The sequence below is a fragment of the Stenella coeruleoalba genome, assembly GCF_951394435.1.
Source record: "Stenella coeruleoalba genome assembly, chromosome: 10".
Classification (NCBI taxonomy): domain Eukaryota; kingdom Metazoa; phylum Chordata; class Mammalia; order Artiodactyla; family Delphinidae; genus Stenella; species Stenella coeruleoalba.
In genome coordinates this window covers 5,313,897-5,338,209 of record NC_137156.1, presented here as the reverse complement: position 1 = coordinate 5,338,209, position 24,313 = coordinate 5,313,897, and the positions used below count along the sequence as shown (strand labels likewise).

The window sequence follows — 24,313 nt, the reverse complement described above, 5'->3', positions numbered from 1 at the left end:
ATTCAATACCACCAGGCTACAGGTCAGAAGAGCAGAGCAGCTACATAATTCACAGGGCCCTGAACAAAATAAAAATGCAGGGCCCCTTATTCAAAACGCAGGAAAACAAAAAAGGCTTTTCCTTTCTTCCATGATCTCTCCTGACCTGTCATGGTGGGTTTTGTTTGTTTTTAATGTCACGCTCCGACAGGCATGAGGACGGTCACAGATGGAGTGTCGGACACCCACCGGACACCCCCTCCCCTGGGGTAAATGTGCCCAAGCTCCCCCCGCCGAGCAGGGACGAGGAGTGGGGACTAACGACCATCCCTGGGAGGTGGGAGGTGGGAGGGGGAGACGCTTCACCCCGTCACGTGCTCCATTATCCCATCTGACTGCACTCCCAAGACACAAATTCAAAGACAAATCATTAAGAATTCCAAGACGGCAAAAGCAGAGCATTGGATCCCAAGCCCAGGCTCCCTTCTGAGCACAGACCTGAGTGGGACATGTGAGAAGCGCCCCATAAGAGCCCCCAGGTTATAGGACTATGCTGCATGGTACTAGGACATCCAAAAATTTGTCAAGATAAAAGCTGCAGGATGCTGTCACTCACCTTAAAATACACACACGATTTATCATTCTTTTAGAAAAGAGAACAAACCGAGGCTTTCTGATCAGGGGTGGGCAAGTTATTTTACGTAAAGTGGCAGACAGTACACATTTTAGGCTTTGGAGACCACAGCATCTCAGCCGCAACTACTCAGATCTGCCCTTGTAGCTCCAACCCGGTCACAGACAATATGTAAACAAATGGGCATGACTGTGCTCTAGGAAACATTTTTTATAAGTGCTGAAACTTGGATTTGATATGATTTTCATGTGTCATGAAATAGTATTCTTCTTTGGATTTTGTTGTTTTTTTTTTTTTTGCCCAACCATTTAAAAATGTAAAAACCATTCTTAACTCAGCAGCTGAGCAAAAACAGGTGGCCAGCTGGACTTGACCTGTGGACCGTAGCTTGCCAACCCCTGCTTTAGAGTATAGTAGATTCAGTATGGAAAACTAAAGAAGCCTCTAATACTCCCTCAAATCTGTAAGTGTGTCATTTCAACAGCAGGGTCAAGAGAAGCAATATTTATGAGTATTCAGAAAAGGGATTGGGAATAAGAGTTAGGAAGCTTGGATTCTAGACCAGGTTCTGCTATGCACCAGCTAGTGCTATGGATTGAATTGTGTCCTCTCCAAAATGCATATGTTGAAACCCTAGCCCCCAGTGTGACTGTATTTGGAGATAAGGCCTATAAGGAGGTAATTAAGGATAAATGAGGTCATAAGGGTGGGGCTCTGATCTGATAGGATTAGTGTCCTTATAAGAAGAGGCATACATAGAGGTGGTGTTTTAAGGTTTCCATAAAAAGTGAGAGCTGGAGTAACCAGGCAAGATTTCCAGGTGGGACTGAAAGGATGAACACGATTTCCTTTAAAGGAAAGAAGAAATTTAAGTCAGGAGGAAATGAATCGAATGTATTGGTGAAAAAGTCAAGAGGCCGGGGCTTCCCTGGTGGCGCAGTGGTTGAGAATCTGCCTGCCAATGCAGGGAACACGGGTTCAATCCCTGGTCCGGGAAGAACCCACATGCCGTGGAGCAACTAAGCCCGTGTGCCACAACTACTGAACGTGCGCTCTAGAGCCCACGAGCCACAGCTACTGAGCCCGTGTGCCACAACTACTGAAGCCCGCGCGCCACAACTACTGAAGCCCGTGCGCCTAGAGCCCGTGCTCTGCAACGAGAAGCCACCGCAATGAGAAGCCCGCGCACCGCAACGAAGAGTAGCCCCCGCTCGCCACAACTAGAGAGAAAGCCCACGTGCAGCAACCAAGACCCAACACAGCCAAAAATAAAAATAAAAAATAAATTAAAAAAAAAAACAAAAAAAACCCACACACGTGCTTTAAACTGCCTTACAGAGTCAAAGAAGAACCCAGAGTCCTTCCAGATGGAAAACAGTGAGACAGGAAAGCCTGCCATGACTTGTTAATAGGAAAGCCTCAGTGTTAAGTTCCTTCCCTGAAGGAAACTGGAATTGCTGTTAATTTTCTTAACAGTGTCTTCTGAGGAGCAAAAGTTTAATTTGATAAAATCCAACCGAGGGATTTTCTCTTTTATGGTTTATGCTTTCTGTGTCCTATTTAAGAAATCTTTGCCTAACCAAAGGTCCCAGAGAATTTCTGCTACGTTCTCTCTTAGAAATTTTATACTTTAGTTCTTACATGTAAGTTTACGGTTCACTTCAGACTGTTTGTATATCGCTGAAGGTAGAAGCCAAGGTTCACTGTGCTCCATGTGGATGTCCTGTTGTCCCAGCACCGTTTGCTGGTAGAACTACCCTTTCCTCGTTCAATTACCTCAGTGGCTTGTCGAAAACCAACTGATCACATATCTGTGTATCTGTTTCTAGATTTTTTTTTTCTGTTCTATTCATCGACATGGCTACCCTGGTGCCAGTACCACTCGGTTTTAGTTACTGTAACTTTGTAATAAATCTTGAAATCAAGTAGTATAAGTGTTCCAACTTTATTCTTTTTCCTCCCTAAACTGTTCTCTTTCAGATCCACTGCATGTCCATATAAATTTTTAAGTCAATTTCTATCAAAAAAAAAATCCTGCTGGCATACTACAACATTGGGTGAACTTTGAGGTGAAGCGCGCCAGCTAAAGATTGGTACTTGCCGTCTGCCTCTACGAGGATTCGGTCACAAGCAACTGCAGCCACTGACCTTCAACACGCCCTGAAAGGAGTTCAGGGTGGAGATCAGGAATGAGGCCCTCTGTGCTCTGGGGAAACTGGCAGAACAGGCCTTCAGATAGATATTTTCAGAAGATTTTATGAGCCCACTTCTTGCATTTCCTCATATTTGGAAAAGCACTGAAGTCATTCATGGTGACATCTGCTCCTCGTGACCAGCAGCCAGCATCTGCCAACATGTGTGACTGCACAGAGTCCCCTTCACTGAAATCACATATAACGCTGACCTGTCCCCCTACCTCTTTGGAGCAGTTTCTCAGAGCTATCTGAGATGCTCTCAGGCTATAGTCTTCATTTTGCCCCGAATAAAACTTAACGCACAACTCTCATGAGATTTTTTTGTCGACAAATAAGCCAAACACAAAAGGACAAACATTGCATGGTTCCACTTATGTGAGGTCCCTGGAATAGTCAGATTCATAGCGAGGGAAAGGAGAATGATAGTTGCCAGGGGCTGGGGTGGGGAGGGATGGGGAGGGATGGGGAGTGTTTAATGGAGACAGAGTCTCGGTTTGGGAAGCTGGAAAAGTTCTAGTGATGGACAGAGGTGACGGTTGCACAACAATGTGAATGTACTTACTGTCACTGAACTGTGCACTTAACACTGTTTAAAATGATGTATTTTATGTTATGTATATTTTATCAGTTTTTAAAATGCATTATGCTTTCAAGAAAGAAAAAAAAAAAGCCTGCTGGGAATGTACCGCAATTGCATGGAAACTTGTTCAATCTAGAGAGAACGGGTACCTTAAACATGTTATCTTCTCATCTGTGAGCATGGTGCTGTTACCAAACCAGGTTTGTTTGCCCGACACGCAGCCAGCCAAACGCTGAGATGCTGAGGTCTGCAGTGGAGAAGAGGTTTATTCACGAGGGGCCGGGAGAACAATTCAAATCCACCTCCCCGAAGGCCAGGGCTTGGGATACTTACAGGATAAAGCTGAGGCACGGGGAGCGTGGGAAAGGTGACTGGCAAGAAGAAAAAGGTGAGGTCATCGTGGTTATGCGCAGGCGCCACTAAGCTACAGGCTTCTCCATGCGACTCACTCAGAAAACTGCAGCATCTACACGCTCCAAGGGTGGAGTTTTCAGCTCTTTGACGTCAGAAGGTCACCGATTGGACATTCACCCAAGTCCAGCTGGAGGGTCTCAAAGGTCCCAACCCATCTTAACCAGCTCGAACTTGAATTGGACGCAGCTGACGCCAAGTTCCTGAAAACCAACTCGGGCAGACATCTTACTGCGCAGGCTACTTGATGCTTGGAAGGCAGGGAGTTTTTCTTAAAGTTAAAGCCAGCTTGATCAGTGAAGGCAGTTACAGTTCATTATTTATTAAGCAAGCTACAGTTTAATGGGTCTAACTGATGACTACCCTCGGTTGCAGCACCTCTTCACTTATGTCTTTAATTTCTCTCACGAAGATTTGTGGTTTTCAGCATGCAGGTCTCACACACTTTATTAAATTTCATCCTATGTATTTTATGCTTATTGATGCTATTTCCAATTTTCATTACTAGCATATAAAAGTTATAATAGATTTTTATGAATTGACCTTGCTAAATTTATGAGTTCCAGTAGGGTTTTTTTTGGGTAAATGTCTACATAGGTGATTATGTCATCTGTGAATTTAGACAATTATTACTTCATCCTTTCCAATCTGTACACATTTTCTTTCTATTGCATTATTGTACCAGTTAGGACCTCAGTACAATGTTGAATAGAAGTGGCAAGAGCAGACATCTTTGCCTTGCACCCAGTCATAGGAAAAATTATTCAATCCTTCACTTTAAAACATCTACAATGTTTTGTAGATGTCCCTTTGCAAGGTGAGGCAGTTCCCTTCCATTTCTAGTTTGCCGAGAGTGTTTTGTGTTTTTTAAGCCCTAAATAGGTCTTGAACTTTATCATGTTTTCTCTGCATCTATGGAGGGTCATAGGGTTTTTCTTTAGCACATCAATATGGTAAATTACATTGACCGAGGTATGTTTCTTCTTGAGTAAACTTAGGTAATTTGTGCATTTCAAGGAATTTACCCATTTCATCTAAATTGTTGAATTTACTGGCATGATATTCCCTTTCTATCATTTTAAAGTCTGTAGAATCTTTAGCAACACCTCCACATTCATTCTTGATACTAATTATTTTTTTCCTCCTGGCCAGAGTCATCTGCCCAGAGGCTTATCAAGTTTATTCACCTTTCTGAAAAACTAGTTTTTGGTTTCTTTCACTCTATTGCTTTCCAGTTTCCTATTTCCCTGATTTATGTTCTTTATTGTTTTCTTCCTTCTGCTTAATGTGGGCTTAATTCAATCTCTTTTTCTATCTAAGTTGACTCAAGAAGAAACAGATACCTTGAAATAGATTCAGTATATTAAATTCATAGATAAAAACCTTCCCACAAAGAACACTCCAGTCCCAGATGGCTTCACTGGTAAATTCTACCAAATACCTTTTAAAAAGGAATAGTATCAATTATTCACAATTCCAGATAAAAAAAGAGGAAGGAAACTTTCCCAGCCATCATTATCTTGATACCAAAACCCAGACAGACATTACAAGTAAACTACAGACCGATATACCTCATGAACGGAGACACCTTAACAAAAATTTGGCAAATTTTTGCAAATAAGTGAATCTAGCAAGACATTAAAGAAACACTATCCTATTTTTCCCGATCCCACCACCCTATTCCTTTCCCCTTCTCCCTCTCCTACTAAAAGCCCAAGTCCATCTTCTAGTTAGTAAAGTCATTGAAATCATAATGAAAAACAATATTATAAATTGAGTTATACTATATGAAACGGCTGATCATTCCAATGGATTTGACCTACAAAGGCAGCAATGTCACACGGCTCAACATTATGGTAACTCCGAAGTCCTTGTTTTTAAGACTTTTCAATCTGAATTTTATATACTTAGAAATTAAGTACAACGGCACTAATAGGGCTTCATACTGGCAAGCGACCCGCTGATTCTCACCTTATAAATTGGAGAGCTTCTTCCACACCTGAACCTAGCAGCCAATCTGATCTAAAACCAGTCAACCTTTCTGGCGTTGTCAGTTACTTACTCACGTAATCAAGGTTTCCTTTCTATTTGGAACCCACCTTGGAATCCTTAACCTGGGTTTCGCAGATACTGCTCTTCAGACATGAGATGTTTAATATTTAATGCCAAAGTTTCAACTGAACAATCTGGCATACAATAGACTATACTATACTACTAGCAACGAGAAGGAACAGACTACTGACACACACAGCATGGATCAGTCTGTGAAGAGGCAAGTACTGTGTTGTAGCATTCCACTTACATGAATTCTAGAAAAGATGTATCTAATCAACAGGAACAAAAAGAAGATCTGTGGTTGTTTAGGGCTGGTGGTAGAGAAACTGACTGGGAAAAGGGGTATAAGGGAACTTCTGAGGGAGAAGGAAATGTTCTCTGTCTTGACTGAGATGAAGGATACATGGTGGGGGGGGGGTATCAGTTTGTCAAAACTCAATGAAATGTACACTTAAAATGAATGTATTTTACTGTATGTAAACAGTACCTCAATCAACTTTATTTACAAAAAACAAAACGACAGTATATTTTTAATTAACAAGTGAAACACAAATACTACCTTATTTTTTAAAAATTAATGCATAATGAATAAAGCTAAAGTTCCCTTTGACCACCCTCCCAATCCTGGTTTCCATCCTTTCTCTCTCCCATTTATACCTCCTCCCTCAAATAATCACTGATGGGAGTTTGGGATGAGTTCTTCTGAACCTTTAGAAATATATTTACATACATATACAGCCAGAGAAGATGTACAGTATTGTTTTGTACATAGATATAACTTGTACATATGTTTCTGAAACTTGTTTATTTTCATTTAGCATGTCTCTGAGATCTAGTCATGATAATACAGTTTATTTCTTTAAGTCCAATATAGTAATCTATCGTGACTACACCACATTTTATTTAGCCAGGCCTTAACCCAAATATTCATCAAAAGGGGAAAGGCCTGGCTAAATAAAATGTGGTGTAGTCACGATAGATTACTATATTGGACTTAAAGAAATAAACTGTATTATCAGTTTATTAATATTCATCAAATATTCATCAAAAGGGGAGTTTTTCCCTTTTACAGTTCACCCGTGGTTACCCCCTGGGGTGGCCACAGGGATCACAGGTGGTGCTCCAAGCATTCTTTAGCCTTATCTGTAAGGTTTTTCTTTTTCTTTTTTTTTTTTTTTGCGGTACGCGGGCCTCTCACTGTTGTGGCCTCTCCCGTTGCGGAGCACGGGCTCCGGACGCGCAGGCTCAGCGGCCGTGGCTCACGGGCCCAGCCGCTCTGCGGCATGTGGGATCTTCCCGGACCAGGGCACAAACCCGTGTCCCCTCCACTGGCAGGCGGACTCTCAACCACTGCGCCACCAGGGAAGCCCAAGGTTTAATTTTTTACAGTAAGAATGCATTTTTGTATTAGTTATGTAGTTTAAATATTCACTTTAATTAAAGAATTTTCTGATACATAAATTATCAAAAAAAGAATGAAACAAAATCAGTAATAGGAGGCAATCATCCATTAAAATATAAGGAAAACAAATTTCTAGGGCATAATCAATGTACTCATGGTTTGGGATGTAAGTATTGGTTGAAAAATAATGATCTGAGCACTGAACAGTTCATAAAAAGCACATTCTCCTACTCAAAGCAATTATGATAAAAACATCAGCATACTGGTTACCATGGCATAAGCATAATTAATACACGCACAAATACTTCGTTTATATTTTTTGCTTTCTTCTTTTATGACTATGATGTCTTTCCCCATCCCTGAAATGAAAGGGGTGAAAAAAAAATTATAAATGACAGGCACTTTAATATCAAAGCTTTAAAATAATAATTCACAGTAATATACTGACATCAGATATAAACCAGAACAAGTTAAAACATGCCCTTAAAACTGATCAGTGACTTTTTTTCGGAGTAGATATAAAAAATGCATCATTAAAACTACAGGGCAAAATTGAGATGGGGATAAGGAAAACGGATTCTTTACCTGCGCTTTGGAGTTACACTTTAAAATTAACTCTGACTATATGTACCCAGTCGACGACCTGAGAATTCATTGCAAACAGGATGCTGGAGTCATAGGAGGAGTTCAGATGTCTGATCTACTCACCCTGGCCCCCATCTCAGCTCCCACAATTCATTCCCTCTCAAGGGTGGCCCTCAAAGACTATCCTAGTGAGAAGTGTTTCCTGCTAATACTCAGTTTATCCTCTCTAAAGGAAGATTACTCATGTTTAGATTTTGAGGTTATCTAACATCTGTAAGTCAATAGGGACTGACTGGACATGTCAAAAATTACTTAAGTGGAAGAAGCACTGACAACCAGAAGAAGTAAGACAGCACAATTTCTGATAGCTAATCAAGAGTTAACGTGTGCAGGGGCTTCCCTGGTGGCACAGTGGTCAAGAATCCGCCTGCCAATGCAGGGCACATGGGTTCGAGCCCTGGTCCGGGAAGATCCCACATGCCGCGGAGCAGCTACACCTGTGTGCCACAACTACTGAACCTGTGCTCTAGAGCCCGCGAGCCACAACTACTGAGCCCGCACAACTACTAAAGCCCGTGCGCCTGGAACCCGTGTTCTGCAACAAGCCACCGCAGTGAGAAGCCTGCGCGCTGCAATGAAGAGTAGCCCCCGCTCGCCGCAACTAGAGAAAGCCTGCTCGCAGCAACAAAGACGCAATGCAGCCAAAAATAAATAAATAAAATAAATATATTAAAAAAAAAAAGTTAACGTGTGCATAATTATCACAGATTATCATGCATTAAATGAATCAAAAGGGTTTACTAAGCAAATATTTCATTTTTATAAGAGGACTAAAATCATAGCTAGCTTTAACTCTATGAACTGAATGATAATAAGATGAGCATAATTATTAAACCAGTAAGTCTTACTAATATCCTGATCGCCACTGGCCCTGGAGAGGTGTCACTTAAAAGCCTACTGCTAGGGCTTCCCTGGTGGCGCAGTGGTTGAGAGTCCGCCTGCCAATGCAGGGGACACGGGTTCGTGCCCTGGTCTGGGAGGATCCCACATGCCGCGGAGCGGCTGGGCCCGTGAGCCATGGCCACTGAGCCTGCGCGTCCAGAACCTGTGCTCCGCAACGGGAGAGGCCACAACAGTGAGAGGCCTGCGTAACGCAAAAAAAAAAGCCTATTGCTAGACAAGCACTGTGCAAATAATACTAAATAAGACATGGACCTGCTTTCAATGAGCTCAGTCTAGTAGAGAGAGAAATAACTTACGTTCAATAAAAAGTAGGTGCTGGGTAGAGTGGTAACAAAATGAGAAAGATCAGCTCTGTCTGAATGAGTGAAAAAGGCTTCATGGACATGACTAAGCTGGGTCTTAAAGGATGAGTTTACCGAAGGCTTAAAGGACTCCCCAGTGGCGCAGTGGGTAAGACTCCGCACTCCCAATGCAGGGGGGCCCGGGTTCGGTCCCTGGTCAGGGAACTAGATCCCATGTGCATGCCGCCACTAAGAGTTCGCATGGCAGCGAGCTGCAACTAAGGAGCCCACATGCCGAAACTAAGACTCAGTGCTACCAAACAAATACATAAATAAATAGTCAACAACAACAACAACCACCAGGCAGCAGAACACGAGGTGGAAAGGCACGGACGAGGCCCAGTGCGGGTGGGGAGTTGTGAGGAATCCGGGCTGGCCAGACCAGAAGTTGTGTAGTTCATGGGGCAGGGGCAAATACAAGGTAGGTAGGCAGGCGCCCTGCTCCAGGAGGTCTCGAGAGCTGTTCCGAAGAACGTGAACTCTACCACTGAGGAGTTTTAAGAGGTGCAAGCCCACTCTGGCAGCAGGGCGGGGATGGATCCATGTGGGACAAGCCTACAGAGAGAACAATGAGGAGCACAGCCATCGTTTCCCAGACGACAGCCTTAAGGACAGAGAGAGGAGGCGAGTGTGAGGCATCTTCACACAAAACTGACGACTAGGACCAGATGGTAAGGAGTAAAAGGGAGCTTCTAGCATGAGTCCTCGGCTGCTGGCTTAGGTGAACAGATGATGGCCGTCCATTAACCAGGACAGGAGTACTGGCGGAAGAGGAGCAGACCAAGAAAAAGTCAAGTTCAGGCGTAGACCTGACAAATTTGAGATCCACGTAGATGCCCAGTAAGCAGCTGGATACAGGAACAGACCTCGGACGATCTGAATTCACTATTTCAGTATTACTTTATATCTCCGCAGCTTTCAGAATTTTATCAGGAATACCAACAAGGGCAAAACTGACTGCCATTAAAGCTTAGACCTTCTCTCTGACTTTATAACATCCTTTATCTGATGAATTAGCAAGAGAAAGAAAGGATGAGAAAGAGAAACAAGAAAGGGAGGGAGGGACACAGAAAGGACTGAAGAAAGATCTAGGCAAACACCTTTTTAACATGGTTAACTTTCTACCTAGACATTACTTTCCCATCTCCTGGTGAGGAAACAAGTAATTAAAAAAGGGAAACCGTACCAATCAGGCAGGTAGAGCTGTGGATATTTGAACTGAAACAGGATGAATGTTAAGAATCATCAATTGTTTACTCTCCTCACCTTAATTTACTTACAAGCCATGTCCTCAGCATGGCCTATGACAGCATGGCCTATGACAGAAGGGCCTTCTCAAGCATCAACAATTCCACAGCGAATGACGCAGTGCCGGGCTTACCTCTCTTTCCTTCTTCTTGAGTCCCAGTGTTTGTCCTTCTCTTTGTTTCTTTTGCGTTTATGCGGGCTCCTACTCCGATCCCTTCTATGTCGTGAACACTCCGCATCCAGATAGCTTCCCCCAGACTGCCGTGAGTCTACTGAAGCCGACCGCCTTTCTTCATTCCTGAAACAGAAAGAACATTAAACAGTTTTAACTATGGTCTCCAGTACAGACCAGCCTAAAGCTCCATATTCTGTATCAGACCAGTGCCAGACAGAGACTAAATACGTATAACCCCGCACTCCAGATAAGAGGGCGGGCAAAGAAACTCAGCTCTTAATGGCATGTTTCACAACTGTGGTAAAATCAAGAACAGTAAGCGTTCTGATGAATCACAGCATGCTACTAATGGTCTTGGAGGTGCTAAAGTTCAGTTGAACGATTACGGGTGACAGAATAAAAACAGAACTATTTTCACCAGCTGACGCACTGACGTACTTCTCCGCATCATCCTCTGCATTCTCCTGCTCCTCCTGCCACTGGCTGCAGAGTTCCTCCATGTGCACGTTGATCACATCCCGAATCACCTACAGAGAGTTAAGTACCGAATTTCAGATAACAGAGCTACTCAGGGACTTCCCTGGTGGCGCGGTGGTTAAGAATCCGCCTGCCAATGCAGGGGAAACGGGTTCCAGCCCTGGTCCGGGAAAGTCCCACATGCCGCGGAGCAACTAAGCCCGTGCACCACAACTACTGAGCCTGTGCTCTAGAGCTCGCGAGCCACAACTATTGAGCCCACGTGCCACAATTACTGAAGCCCATGCACCTAGAGCCCATGCTCCGCAACAAGAGAAGCCACCGCAGTGAGAAGCCCTGTGCACCGCAACGAAGAGTAGCCCCTGCTCGCCGCAACCAGAGAAAGCCCGTGCGTAGCTACGAAGACCCAACGCAGCCAAAAATTAAATAAATAAATTTATTTAAAAAAAAAAAGTTAACCATAAAATTGTAAAGAGCACTTAGCAACGACACTGATACTTGAGTTCAAGGTTATGAGACCAGAGAAGAAACAAGTGTTGAACCACCAAGGATTTGAGGGACTGTAAGACTCACTAGGGCGATGCCCGAGTAAGGTAAGTCTAAAACATGTACTTTAATTGTAAAAAGCACAGCATAAAACCAAGTGCTAAGCTGTCGGTACAGAGCATGAGTGCAGTAAGCCAGCAGATGGCTCAGAGCCATCAACACCTCATGGAAACAGTGAGTGGGCATCAAGTTTCTAAACAGCAAAACAAAAGGCACCACAGATGAGACTACGTGTATTAGGATACTGAGGTAAGAATAAATACGTGTGGTCAGACACACTTTAACAGACATGCTTGACTAAAACAGAAGAAAACGCTTGGTAAAATGAGGCCAGATTATGGAAGGTCTCTGGAATCATAAAAGGAAGGAAGAAATAACATGGGAACAATTAGAGATTCAATGAGGAAATTATTTACAGTGTTTAGGCAAGGTGATTCGTGTACCAAAAATTCATCAACTCTACCCACTAAATGACATCTGAAAATAAGTCTAGATATACATCAAGAGGTTAATGTACTTAAATTTTATAATATACATAAAATTATTTTATAATATAAATTACAAATAATTTATACCAAGACATTTCTTAAGCCCAAATGTTTAGTAAAGTACATAAACGCACACTAAAATTTCTGCCAAAAAAGATATTCACTGAACAATTTCTTTGTCCATAAGCATTATTTCAATTACTTCTCACAATAACCCTGCAGTCTGTATTACTATAAAATGAAAAACTCTGAATCTTGAAAAGCTCAAATAATTTGCCCAAGTCAAAGAGCCAATGATAAATTGCAGAATCAAAACTCAAGCGCAGGTCTGTCTAAAGCCAAAATCTATGTCCTCATCGTGATGTAATACCACTTTCTCAAGAGCAGTGTTTTTGTTAGACCGCACAACCTTTTCTTTTCTTTTCTTTTCTTTTTTTTTGGTACACGGGCCTCCTACTGTTGTGGCCTCTCTCGTTGCGGAGCACAGGCTCCGGACGCGCAGGCTCAGCGCCCATGGTTCACGGGCCCAGCCGCTCTGTGGCCTGTGGGATCCTCCCGGACTGGGACACAAACCCTTGTCCCCTGAATCGGCAGGCAGACTCTCAACCACTGTGCCACCAGGGAAGCCCTGCACAACCTCTTTATAGAAGGGCTTTGTACCCTGAAAAGCCTTTGTCTGGTAAAGGGTGGGTCTGAGAGTGATGGAGCAAATACAAAGCAGGTGTGGCCACCGTGGAGCCACGTCCGCTCAGAAAACCTCTAAGGAACTGTGGAGATCCACGGGACAGAGGATAAGTATCTAAGGGAAATCTCTGTGTTCGACAAAGCTCCATAAAATTATGCCAAACATACCTCAGTATATGACTTCTTGGTTATGTGAACATTCTTAGCTCTATAGGACTGGCGTCTTCTTTTATAATCTCTCACTTCTGCCAGGATTTCAAGGTAAGATTTTGGACTTTTTCGACTATTATCTAATAAAAGAACAAAATAAAATTATTACATCCTCAGAAGCTATAAATTCTTCTGAATTAGTGGGAAGGCACACCATAATCATCCGACATCTCAACATGCTTTAATGTACTGTGATAATACAGCACTCAAAAATATTCTGAAAACTCTGTTATGTAAGTGGACTGAGGTTTATATCACTCCTTTTCTCTAACCATTAATTGAACATAACAGTGCTTAGGTACAGAGATTAAAGTAACAGCCCAGCTCAAGGAACATTCTTACAGAAGTAAGGTATGCTTAATGTAACAATCAGAGAGCAAAATTTCAAGTACTAAGTAAACATCTTAATATATATGTGAATGACAGATGATACAAAACCATCCTATTCCAACTCAAAGTGGCCTGACAAGTCATCTTAGTAACACTCAAAGGATGGAATGACAATTAAGAAATAGAAAACTATGATATTCGTCTCAAACCTTGATTGACTTTGGCAGCCAAGTCTACAAAGAGATCGCTGTCATTTTCAATAATTTGAGAATCTGACCGTTTTTTCTTTGTCTCCTCGATTACAAAATCATAGAGGGCAAGACGATCGGCTTGGGTTAGATCACAAACAAACCGTTTGTGATTCAGAGGAACTTCAACAGGCAATGAAGAATACATCCCTAGAGTAAAAATAAAATCACAAGGATAAACAATACATGAAGCTTTGTGGATTTATGATCTACTATACTTATCTTTAAACATGCGCTGTAATAATGCAACATTAAATTAACACAAGCAATCTGTTTTCATAGTAATCCCTAAACATACAAAACATCAATCTGTGTGATAACGGTCAACATTGACTCTATCCTGAATGCTACATCCACAGAATGTTTGCTGTTGTGGACGTTTGCTATTCTTTCCAACAATGTTAAGACAGATCCCATGAAGGCAGGCAGTAATAACCATGAGACAATTTGCTAAGAAAAAAAACCTTTAAAAGGCTACCCATACTGTAAAGGTAGATATTAACTTTCTTTCTGTCTATATGCTTTTCCCCATAAAAGCTGGGAAAAAAATGTTTTTAATAGGTAATACACATTACAGTCCCTTTGAAGATAAATTATAGAAATATGAAAAATGTGTAAAAAATATCATTTTTTATGAGAGACATCAAGCTAGATGTTCCATAGTCAAAATGCATCCCATTTGTGCAATGACTTAGAGCTAGGGACCAAGAAACAGTTAAGTAGCAGAAATCCCAAGAAAGACCAGAGAAAGACAGACTGAGACTAACCCTGATTTAATTTTCGGAAGCAGCAGCATATTGACTTCACCAAATTAAGTGAAAAACCTTAACAATACCCCCCCCCACCAAAGTCATAGAACTTTCTAAAATCTGCTCATTAATGAAAAAAAGTAAATACAATACCTTGATATGATGTATTAAACATTGAAGAAAATTTGTTTTGAGATTCAAATTTTCTCAAAGAAACAAAAAAATTACTGTAACTGTAAATAAAGCAATTTAAAATGATTCTTTCTAGACTTCATTATTCACAAATGCAAACAAAGAACATGAGCTACTAAAGGAATCCTTTTAATGTTTGCTAGTTACCCTAAAGTAATAACTCAGGTTCACAGAACAATGTAAAATCAGTAGCTCTTCTCAACTACTTATATTTGATAAAGTTTAATCTCACTGACTTCCTAGGTAAAGAGGCAAAACAAAAATTCAAATGAGAGCACCCTATGAACTAAGCATTACCACACAAGAAAAGAGATGACTTTACATTTGTCTACAAATTAAGAGGAGAGCTACACTGAATCTGAGTCCGTGGTGTAACAGCTACAGATAAGCATCTGTACTAGCAGAAGGCTTCTGAATTAGTGCGGAAGGAGGGTTCCCTCCTTTTCAATCAATCTTACTCTAATTCTGGTAGACGCTAGGGAAAGCCAGATGTTAAAACATTTAATTTTATAATATAAAAATGAGATGCCTTTGATAAACCGAATTTATCTGAATATAGGTTATATATTCTAGGAGAAAAATACAAAAGATTAGAAAACACTGATGTATTATAAACAAGCTCCACATAAACCTCTCTCTGCTCTTTTTAAACAAAGAAGTATAATTTCCTCCTTAAAATATTTTGGAGTTTTCTTTATTCATCTTAAATTCCTGTATGGTCAAGACTGATAGTTAAATTCTTTGAAATTCAACTAAAATTCCAAATCAAGACTATAATATTGTGACAGTGATTAAGTTTAGAAATTTGAGTGATACTTTTAAAAGGATATCATTTGCAAAAAGGATACTGCATATCTTTAAATAAGGAGTACATTCAGGTTCCTAATTCCTCTTTATACTCACCCCAATTACTGAAAAAGAAAAAGTACAGGAAAAGTTAAACAAGCTGCATTCAAATCATTCAGAACATAGATATTTCCGACACACAAAAAAATAAACACACTTAAATAAGCTTACATTTCCACAAAATGTAAAAGTTCAAACGCAAGTTTCTATACAATTCAGAGGTATATCTGAATGAGCTGTAATCATACTAATTCTGTGACCCTCTATCTACCTTTTTTTATAGTAGTTTTTAAAAACTGTGGTAAAATATACACATGAAATTTACCATTTTAACCATTTTCAGGTGTACAGTTCAGTGGCATTTAGTACATTCATACTGTTGTGCAACCATCATGTCTATCCATCTCCAGAACCTTTTCATCATCCCAAACTGAAACTCTAATCTACTTTTTCAATAACTTGAACTCTCATTCTTCTGTGTTAGTCCTTTCTGCCAACACAGGGCATCTCAAACGTGTGAGATACAATATTAAATATTAATATTAAATAATAATATATTTAACAATATTAAACATTAACTCGTGTTAAAGGTACAAACTCAGAATTTTGCGAAGAATTCATACAGAGTCAATTTCCTAACGCTGGAGATGAAGAAATGAGGTCCTTGGAAGTAAAATGATTTGCCAACATCTCACAAGTGGTAGGAACAGATCAGGTCTAGAACCATAATCTCCTGTCTCTTTGGGGTTCTTTATCATAGTACACTGATGTTCAAATCACGGCCACCACCCAAACAGATGCCATGAAACTGAAGTACAGAAACTTGAATTTTTAATATTGAAGGAAAAAGATAAACCACCAACTATATAAAATGACTGTTTATGACTGAAATTAGTATCTTGGTGATAAAATTAACCAAAGTAACTATATCCGAAAATAAATAAGTAGATCTAATGGCTGTTCAAGCTTTGACAAAGATTAACGAATTGAGAACTCTATACCTTGAGTTTAGACCTGATGTGACTGATGAAATGAAAACGTAAAATCTGACAATTTAGTATATAACAAACATTAATGAAATGGAAAATGTAAAACTATTAATGTTAGTTATTGTTCCTTCAAAGTAAACATCAATAAGAAAGTATTAAAGAGATTTTTGTCCTGGGGTAAAAAATTTTAGATGTGTAAGACATAAGTGCGCCACAAAAATTAATCTCTATTGAGAAATTGCAGAACTCTACATAGATGGAAAAAAGTTTTAAAAAGAGGGTTACAGATCATATAACATGTTATTCTTAACAATGAAGTCTTAATTTAAGATAATACAAAAATTCAAAATCAAATAGAAGTTCCTTTTAACTATCTATTGAAAGAACTATTCATTCAAAGTAATTATTTGCTTTTGTAAAGAATTAAACTCAATGTGCAAATCTGCAAAATTCAGAACTTGGCTCTCAATCCAGCTTTCCTATATTATAGCAAAGGGGTGTTAGTTAATTCACTTCTGTGTGCCTCTATTTCTTCATCTAATATGAAAGAGCAAATACTTGTTCAACCTATCACAAGTTTGTTGTCAAAGGGAAATGAAATGAATAAGAGAGCTTTGAAAAATAAAAAAACTCTCTTCTAAAATATAAAAGCACTGAGAACCTTTAGAACAAGCACCCCAGAACTTTATCATCTCTATCAGACAGGATTTGTTTCCTGATCTGTAAAAAGCAGAAGCTGGATTAGATTATCTCCAAATTCTCTTTCAACTCTAAAATAAATTCAGTAAATCTATCTAACTAGCTAAGGTCAAAAAAAGTCCTTTAACTAATAACCCCTCCAAAAAAAAAAAAAAAAAAAACCAAAATCCTTTACTTTTTTAATTGGTTCACTAACTGAACAGGGGTCAAAAAAGGCTTGACTGACTATAGCTCAGTAATCGCTTCAAATAAGATGAGAGTCAAATGTCTCCCTCAAAGAATAAAACCTGCAATTTAGCACAAAAAATACTAAATGGGATCTTCAAAACAGGAAATACAAGCAATATGCTTCTGGCTGTTCCGAGGAACCAATCTAATGCAGACTAAGAAGACTTCTTCCTTCTGCAGCCACAGGGCAACTGAGGGAGAAATGAAGCCCAGATACTGGCTTAGAACAATGGGATTAAGACCCTGAACATCAACACAGGAGAAAAGAAATCCTAACTATGGGCTAGTGAGTATCATTCAGCTAAAAAGAAGAGTGAGGGAGAAAAAGGTAAGATGTCCAGAGAAAGCTACCTTCAGGAGGCTTAAGGAAGTCAACTGAGAATTCTTATCGGAGCCAGTCAGCTTTGGCTGGATGGTCTACCTAGAGTCAGAAATCTGTTAACTGCATTTACTTGTTTTCTTCTATGATTTTGAAGGATTAAGGTTTCTTTCAATTTCCTAGAAGCTCAAACTTAAAAATTCTAACCTAGTCTCTGCTGAAGTTAAGTCCCAGGCAGAAACTCTTAAGCCAGCCTGGGCATGCAGGGATCCACAAACCCTCTGAAATTGTATATAAAACCGCTGTTTGTGCTTCACCGAGGAGTAGCTGTGGGGACAGATTAGCCCGAGCCTTTCCTCTTACGTTGCATTTCGACATTCCTACATTTAACACTGGGTTAATTCTCAAGAGAGAGGGGAAATGTCAGGGTGAGACAGTCTACTCAGTGGGATTTATTTACTAAATAATCATAATTAAAAAAAATTTATCTACGAGGCAATCTCACCTATTAGGTAATTCCAAAGCATGAATCCCTAGCTAAAACAGTGTTCTGGTGAGATTGGTGTATCTCAGTGGAATATATCTAACAAATGAAGCTGACACCAAGCACTGAGTCTAATGTCAAATATAAAACTTAGCCTTTCTCATAACTGTTCTCGTAAGATTTCTCTTGAAAATTAGAAACATGTGCTATGGAAGAAAAAGTTTTATTAATTAGTTCAAACTTTGATGCCACTTACTTTGATTATAATAATCACCATCGTTTCCAACTGCATCTCTAGCTTGTTTAATTATCTGGAATTGTGAGTCCTTATCTGTCAAAAAAATCCATAAATGCAATATGAATTGTCAGTGTCCACAATGAAATTAACTGGGTTCCAATCCAAGCTCCCTGGGCACATTGAGAAACCTTCCAGAATCTTAACACCCACAGTGCTGCCAAGGTACTCTGAATGCAGAATTCTTTCAGATCTACCTAGAATCCGGTAAGTAACCAGACTTCAAGCAGTTCAGAAAACACTATAATCAAGCATGCAGCAGTAGCTGCTACAAATTTTATCAACCAATATAATATCTAACATTTCTTGAATTCCAGCTAAGTGTCAGGCAGTATTCTAACCATATTACATATATCATTACATCATTTAATCCTCACAAGGGTGCTATTATCATCATCCGCATTTTATAAAGAAATTTAGGCAACTAACAGGTTAATTACCGTACTGAAAGTCACACAACTATTAGTGACAAAATTACTTGACTCAGGGCATTCTGATTCCAAAGTCCAAGATTTTAACCTCTATGTATGCTGTGAACACTTGGAACACATTTCCATCCTCAGTTCTATCGTCAAATTATGTGTGTGGCCAGATTTTTGTTATAATCAAGAAGGAAGGCATCTGTCCTATTGTACAAAGCTTTGGAAGATTTTCATTGCCTATTATAAGCCTGGTCTCTAAATTTCAGATTGAGCAAACTAGTGTCACTATAGGAAATATCCTTCTTGGGACTTTCCTGGCAGTCCAGTGGTTAAGACTTCGCCTTCCAATACAGGGGGTGCGGGTTCGATTCCTGGTTGGGGAGCTTAAGATCCCATATGCCTCGCAGCCAAAAAACCAAAAGAACATAAAACAGAAGCAATATTGTAACAAATTCAATAAAGACTTTAAAAAACGTTCCACATCAAAAAAAAAAAATCTTAAAAAAAAAAAAAGAAAACCCTTCTTAACCAACCATAAGTATACTTATAAAGTCCATTCTTTTGATAATTCAAAAATGAAACATTAGGACTTCCCTGGTGGCACAGCGTTTAAGAATCCGCATGCCAATGCAGGGCACACGGGTTCGGTCCCTAGACTGGGAAGATCCCACATGACAAGAAGCAACTAAGCCCGTGCGCCACAACTACAGAGCGCTCTAGAGCCCACGAGCCGCAACTACTGAAGCCCAGGCACATAGAGCCCGTGCTCCACAACTAGATAAGCCACTGCGACGAGAAGGCCGTGCACCGCAATGAAGAGCAGCCCCCGCTCGCCACAACTAGAGAAGGCCCGCGCAAAGCAACGAAGACCCAATGCAGCCAAAAATAAATAAAAATAAATAAATTTAAAAAAAGAAATATCAATACCTATACAGGTACAGCTACACTAAGATATTTTAAAATTATATTAATACTTACTCAAGGTAACTGAAGGTATCTTCGCATTCTCATAGAAAAAGTCAGAATTATACATTTTACCCTAAACAATAAAAAAAACAAAATCTTAGTGTTTTTCAGTATCATGACTATTTTAAGATTTGAGATAAACCAACAATAGATTAATATCATTTAAACATTTCTTGCAATAATTTGAAGAATGAGGCAAGTACCATTGCACCCCTCAAATGACTATTATTTTGTCAGAAAACATCACACTGTACCTTCCAAATACTGTGAATTTATTAAGGTATGAATTACACAACATACACATAATAGATATATGGTACCTCTTCTTCTTTGGTATAGCCCAGTTTCCTCAATCTACAAGATACCATGTGCTTTGCTAGAGACGACTTAGGCATGCGATGATTGGAATCATAAGGGCATATGGCAACTTCATCCTATAAAGATCAAACAGAAGCAAAGAAAAAAGGTACATAATTTTTAAGGAAATAATTATACCATTAAATGTTTTTATATCCTCTTCCGTAGGCCTCTCCCAACGCCCCTGTGTGAGTGTATGTACACAGAAGGGAAAAAAAAAAACCCTCCCTCATTCTCTCTCCCCCTTACAGTCTCTGCCCCTCTTCAACCCATCAAAGCCCAACTCTTGAAAGATGTGTTTACACTCACTGCCTGGACAACCTCACCTACCAATCAGCTAGTCTTTTTTCCTCCTAACGAACTCTGAAATCCTTCCACATAATCCATGCCCACTGCCATGTCCCCATGCAGGAGATCATCACCTCCCAGGATCCTGGGTTACAAGGGCCACTGCCTAACTGCTCTCTCCACTTCCGGTCTGGCTGTTCTCCATTCTCCACACTGCAGCTAGCTTGAATCCCAGGTCTGCCACTTACTGACTATATGAACTTAGTCAAGGTACTGAACCTTATTTTGCCTCAGTTTCCTCATCTATAAAAGGGGTGTAACAGCAGGACCTCTTTCACAGAGCTATGAGTTTATACACATAAAGCAATTTGGACTGGACCTGGTAAATAGTAAGTATTCAATAAATATAAGCAATTATTATTTTATTAAAAGGCAAGTATAATCATGATATGCCTTGGCTTAAAATACTTCCATGCGGGGCTTCCGCGGAGCAACTAAGCCCGTGCACCACAACTACTGAGCCTGCGCTCTAAAGCCCACGTGCAGCAACTACTGAGCCCACGAGCCACAACTACTGCAGCCCACGCGCCTAGAGCCTGTGCTCCGCATCAAGAGAAGCCACCGCAATGAGAAGCCCGCGCACAGCAGAGAAGAGTAGCCCCTGCACGCCGCAACTAGAGAAAGCCCATGTGGAGCAACAGAGACCCGACGCAATCAAAAATAAATAAATTAAAGAAAAAAACAAAAACTTCCATGCCTCCCCCACTGTTCTCATTAAGAAAAAAAAAAAAAATCCAGATTCTTTAACACGGCTGACACAAGGATCTTTAAGGTCTGGCCCCTACTGACCATCATTCCCCTCCTTCCCCATAGCCTATGCTCTTAGCTATCCTTAACTACCGGAGGTTTCCTGATCTGCTCACCACACCCTTGTCTCTGGATTTCTACACATGCTGTTGATGCTTTCTCTGTGCTTCACTAGCTAATTCAGCTCACTTTCATTTATCAGCTTAGAATTCACTTTACCCAGGAAGTCCTGGCCATCCCCTCACAGCCTACAATAACCGGCACTACAGCAATTCCAACCCAGCCTTCACAGACTTTATCACATTACAATGTAGCGGCTGATCTCTCTGTATTCCCCCTCATCACCACCACCAGCCGCTGAGCTCTGTGAGGATGGGAACTGTGACGCTGTTCACTCAGCTTCAGTATGAAAACACTCCAGCAGAAAAGTGAAGATTCACTGCCTATCTGGACTGCACCTGGTCTAGGAAGTATGAATGTCACTTACCAGGATGTTTAAGCCAGTTCCTCTCCTGAATATCAGACACTGGTTTTGCAAAGGTCAGATACACACCCACAGACGATTGCCCGAATTTTGGAACTTCAGAGAGGAGTTTTAGAGCGGCAGCATATCAAGTAGGCACAGGGACTCTCAGAGCAGAATGCCTGGGGGTTCAAATCCTGCCACCTCTCAGCAATGTGTCCTGGGACAAAGTATCACCTCTTCTGGTTTGTTTCCTCATCTGTAAAAAGTGGCTAACGGTACCTACCTCATAGGGTAACTATGAATATTAAAGGAGGTAATTATAGTAAGTGACATATACAAAGCTCTATTTAACTGTTAATAAAAGAAATCTAAATTTACTAAATCGCTGGGTAAACAGTGGTGTGGAAAGGCTTGGCAGGCCCCACTCAATGGAATTCGCAGCTTCAAATATACCTCTAAACAAATAATAAAAGTGTTGCTGCTGTTTTCTCCTCTGGCCGGGCAGCACGCCGGATCTTAGTTCCCAGGCCTGGGGTTGAATTGAACCCGGGCCCCCTGCAGCGGAAGCGCGGAATCCTAACCACTGGACCGCCAGGGAATTCCCAAAAGTGTTTTTTCAAAATGGTAAACCCAGAAAGAATAGTCGACCGCATGAATAATGATGCCACACTGGAGCACTTCCCTTCCTCCCATCCCATTAAAAAGAAAAAAAAAAAATCAGGATTGTTCACCCCAATACTCCTGCCTACATCTCTTCCTAACGTCCAGGAGAGCTGCTAATACCGACTCTAGGTTGACATCCTTTAATAATCGTGGAATCGGTGCACAGTCTGGAGGCTGAGAAAGATGACCTGCACTCCCAAGCCCTCCCGACACCGAGTCTGGTGGAAGTACGGAATCCACGCGACAGATGACAGGGCAAGCCGCCGCCGCCTCCGCGAGCAGCACCCCGAACCCGCCCGCTTATCTCCCAGTCACACCCCAGCCCGGCTATCCGCTCCGCTCTGCACCCGCCGCGATCCCTCTGCTCCTTGGGGCGAGGTTCCGCAGGGGTGCGCAGCCCGGGGGTGGGTGCGAGCATCCCGGGGGCGTCGGGCACTGCAGGCCGGATCCCGCGCCGCCCACAGCCCTGCAGACGCGGGGCCGCGGCCGCCGCCCGGGGCTCCGCAGGCTGAGGGCCCCCGGGAGGACCCCGCGCCCCTCACCTCGGCCGCCTCCTCCTCCCCGGGGTCCAGCCGGTCCAGGCTCCAGCCCAGCGACGCCGTCACCTCCTCCAGCGTCCGGCAGCAGCTCTCCACGAACTCGCTCAGCTCCTCCCGCAGCCGCCGCCTCTCCTCCACCGGTGGAGGATCGCCATCCATGGCCGCGGCACGACCACTTACCCGCCTGCCGGCCCGGAAGGAGCGGCCCAACTGCCGGCGGCGCGCGCGGGCCTCTGGGAGCTGTGGGCGGGGCCACGTAGCCACGTGACTGGATCCGCCAACAGGGAAGGGCCCCGGGAAGGGCGGAAGCTGTTCTGAGAAGTCTCTTCCGTCTCTTCCCGACGTCGCTACCTTCGTAAGGCTCGTGGATGCCTTTGCACTTGGCCTTCCCTGAACGGCGTTCCCCGCCCCAATTTAAAAAAAAAAAAACACTTATATCTACAGAAAAGTTTAAAGAGTAGTACAATGAGCATTCGCATAGCCGTCCTCCAGTTCATTAACTGCTTAACATTTGGCCTCTCTCCCACCGTCTCCATACACACAGCCCCGCACACTGATTTTTGACGAATTATTTGGAAGTTGCGGATACTTCACCCCCACAGACGTCTGTATGCATCTCCCAAGAATAAGGACATAGCCCGACATAAGCATCATATATGATCAAACCTAGAAAATTAATGATTTCATAGTATCATCTAACATAATTCGTATTCAAATTTCCCGAGCTGCCCCCGAAATTCCTTTGATAGCCGTTTTTATTATTTTTTTCAACCCATGAGCTATAATCGGCTCTTTTACTGCAGAACAGTCTCCTCCACTCTCCTCTGTAACTTGTCACTGAATTTTGTCCCGACTCCCCGCCAGTTGTCTGGTAGAATGTTCCTCCTTCTGGACTTGTTAGATCTTCCCCTTACGACTAGATTCAGTGTTAAGCATTTTTTGCAAGACGTGTGTACCTCTTTATCACACCTCATAGAGGACACATATCTTAGATTCTCCTGCTGTCAGTAATGCTAAATTTGATCACTCGGTAAAGACAGTGACTGCATGGCTCCATTGTAACTGTACATTTTCCTCTTGGTATTTGGTAAGTAATCTGAGGGATGCTACTTTGAGGCCATGTGAACGTCCCGTTCCCAGCAAACTCACACAATCCTTCACTGAATCTGTGATTACATTACTGATTGCATACCCGATGATTCTGTAACTCTTTCATGCTCCCACGTTTATTAGCTGCCATTCTTACCACGCCTTCATTTTTTCTATTGTTTGTTTCACTATGGAATCACGGTTTGGTTTTTTGAAAATCATTATTAAAGGTTTTAAAATTCGTTATTACCTACTCCATTACCATCATAATTCTTGTTTTATAAGCAGAAAATGTGTTTGCAGAAATTATAAAGTGAATACAAAATACTGATATTTTTGAGAAAATTGAATTGGATCAAATCAG

The 24,313-nt window shown here is 41.5% G+C and overlaps 1 protein-coding gene across 2 annotated transcripts; it reads right to left on the bottom strand.

Moving 5' to 3' along the window:
- Positions 1 to 6,910: 6,910 nt before the first annotated feature.
- On the bottom strand, positions 6,911 to 23,476 carry SNRNP48 (small nuclear ribonucleoprotein U11/U12 subunit 48). Of its 2 annotated transcripts, none has more exons than XM_079933046.1 (9): positions 22,864 to 23,476; positions 20,061 to 20,174; positions 19,753 to 19,813; positions 18,314 to 18,388; positions 13,513 to 13,701; positions 12,932 to 13,053; positions 11,007 to 11,095; positions 10,527 to 10,691; positions 6,911 to 7,615 (listed from the first exon to the last, which is right to left on the bottom strand). In XM_079933046.1, exons 1-9 carry the CDS (start codon positions 23,017 to 23,019, stop codon positions 7,567 to 7,569), a joined length of 1,020 nt encoding a protein of 339 aa, XP_079789172.1. In that variant the 5' UTR covers positions 23,020 to 23,476; the 3' UTR covers positions 6,911 to 7,566. The 2 variants fall into 2 exon arrangements, with proteins under 2 accessions (XP_079789172.1, XP_079789173.1); XM_079933047.1 differs by lacking the exon at positions 22,864 to 23,476 and adding an exon at positions 21,680 to 21,846.
- Positions 23,477 to 24,313: the final 837 nt, after the last annotated feature.

Bases quoted from the DNA above. Each gene is read 5' to 3' on its own strand.
- SNRNP48 (XM_079933046.1), bottom strand. From the start codon at position 23,019: ATGGATGGCGATCCTCCACCGGTGGAGGAGAGGCGGCGGCTGCGGGAG. The intron at 18,389-19,752 runs GTAAGTATTAAT...TTTTTTTGACAG, and splicing joins GATACCTTCAGTTACCTTGA to ATAAGGACTCACAATTCCAG. The intron at 7,616-10,526 runs GTAAGCCCGGCA...CTTTCATTTCAG, and splicing joins TCAAGAAGAAGGAAAGAGAG to GGATGGGGAAAGACATCATA.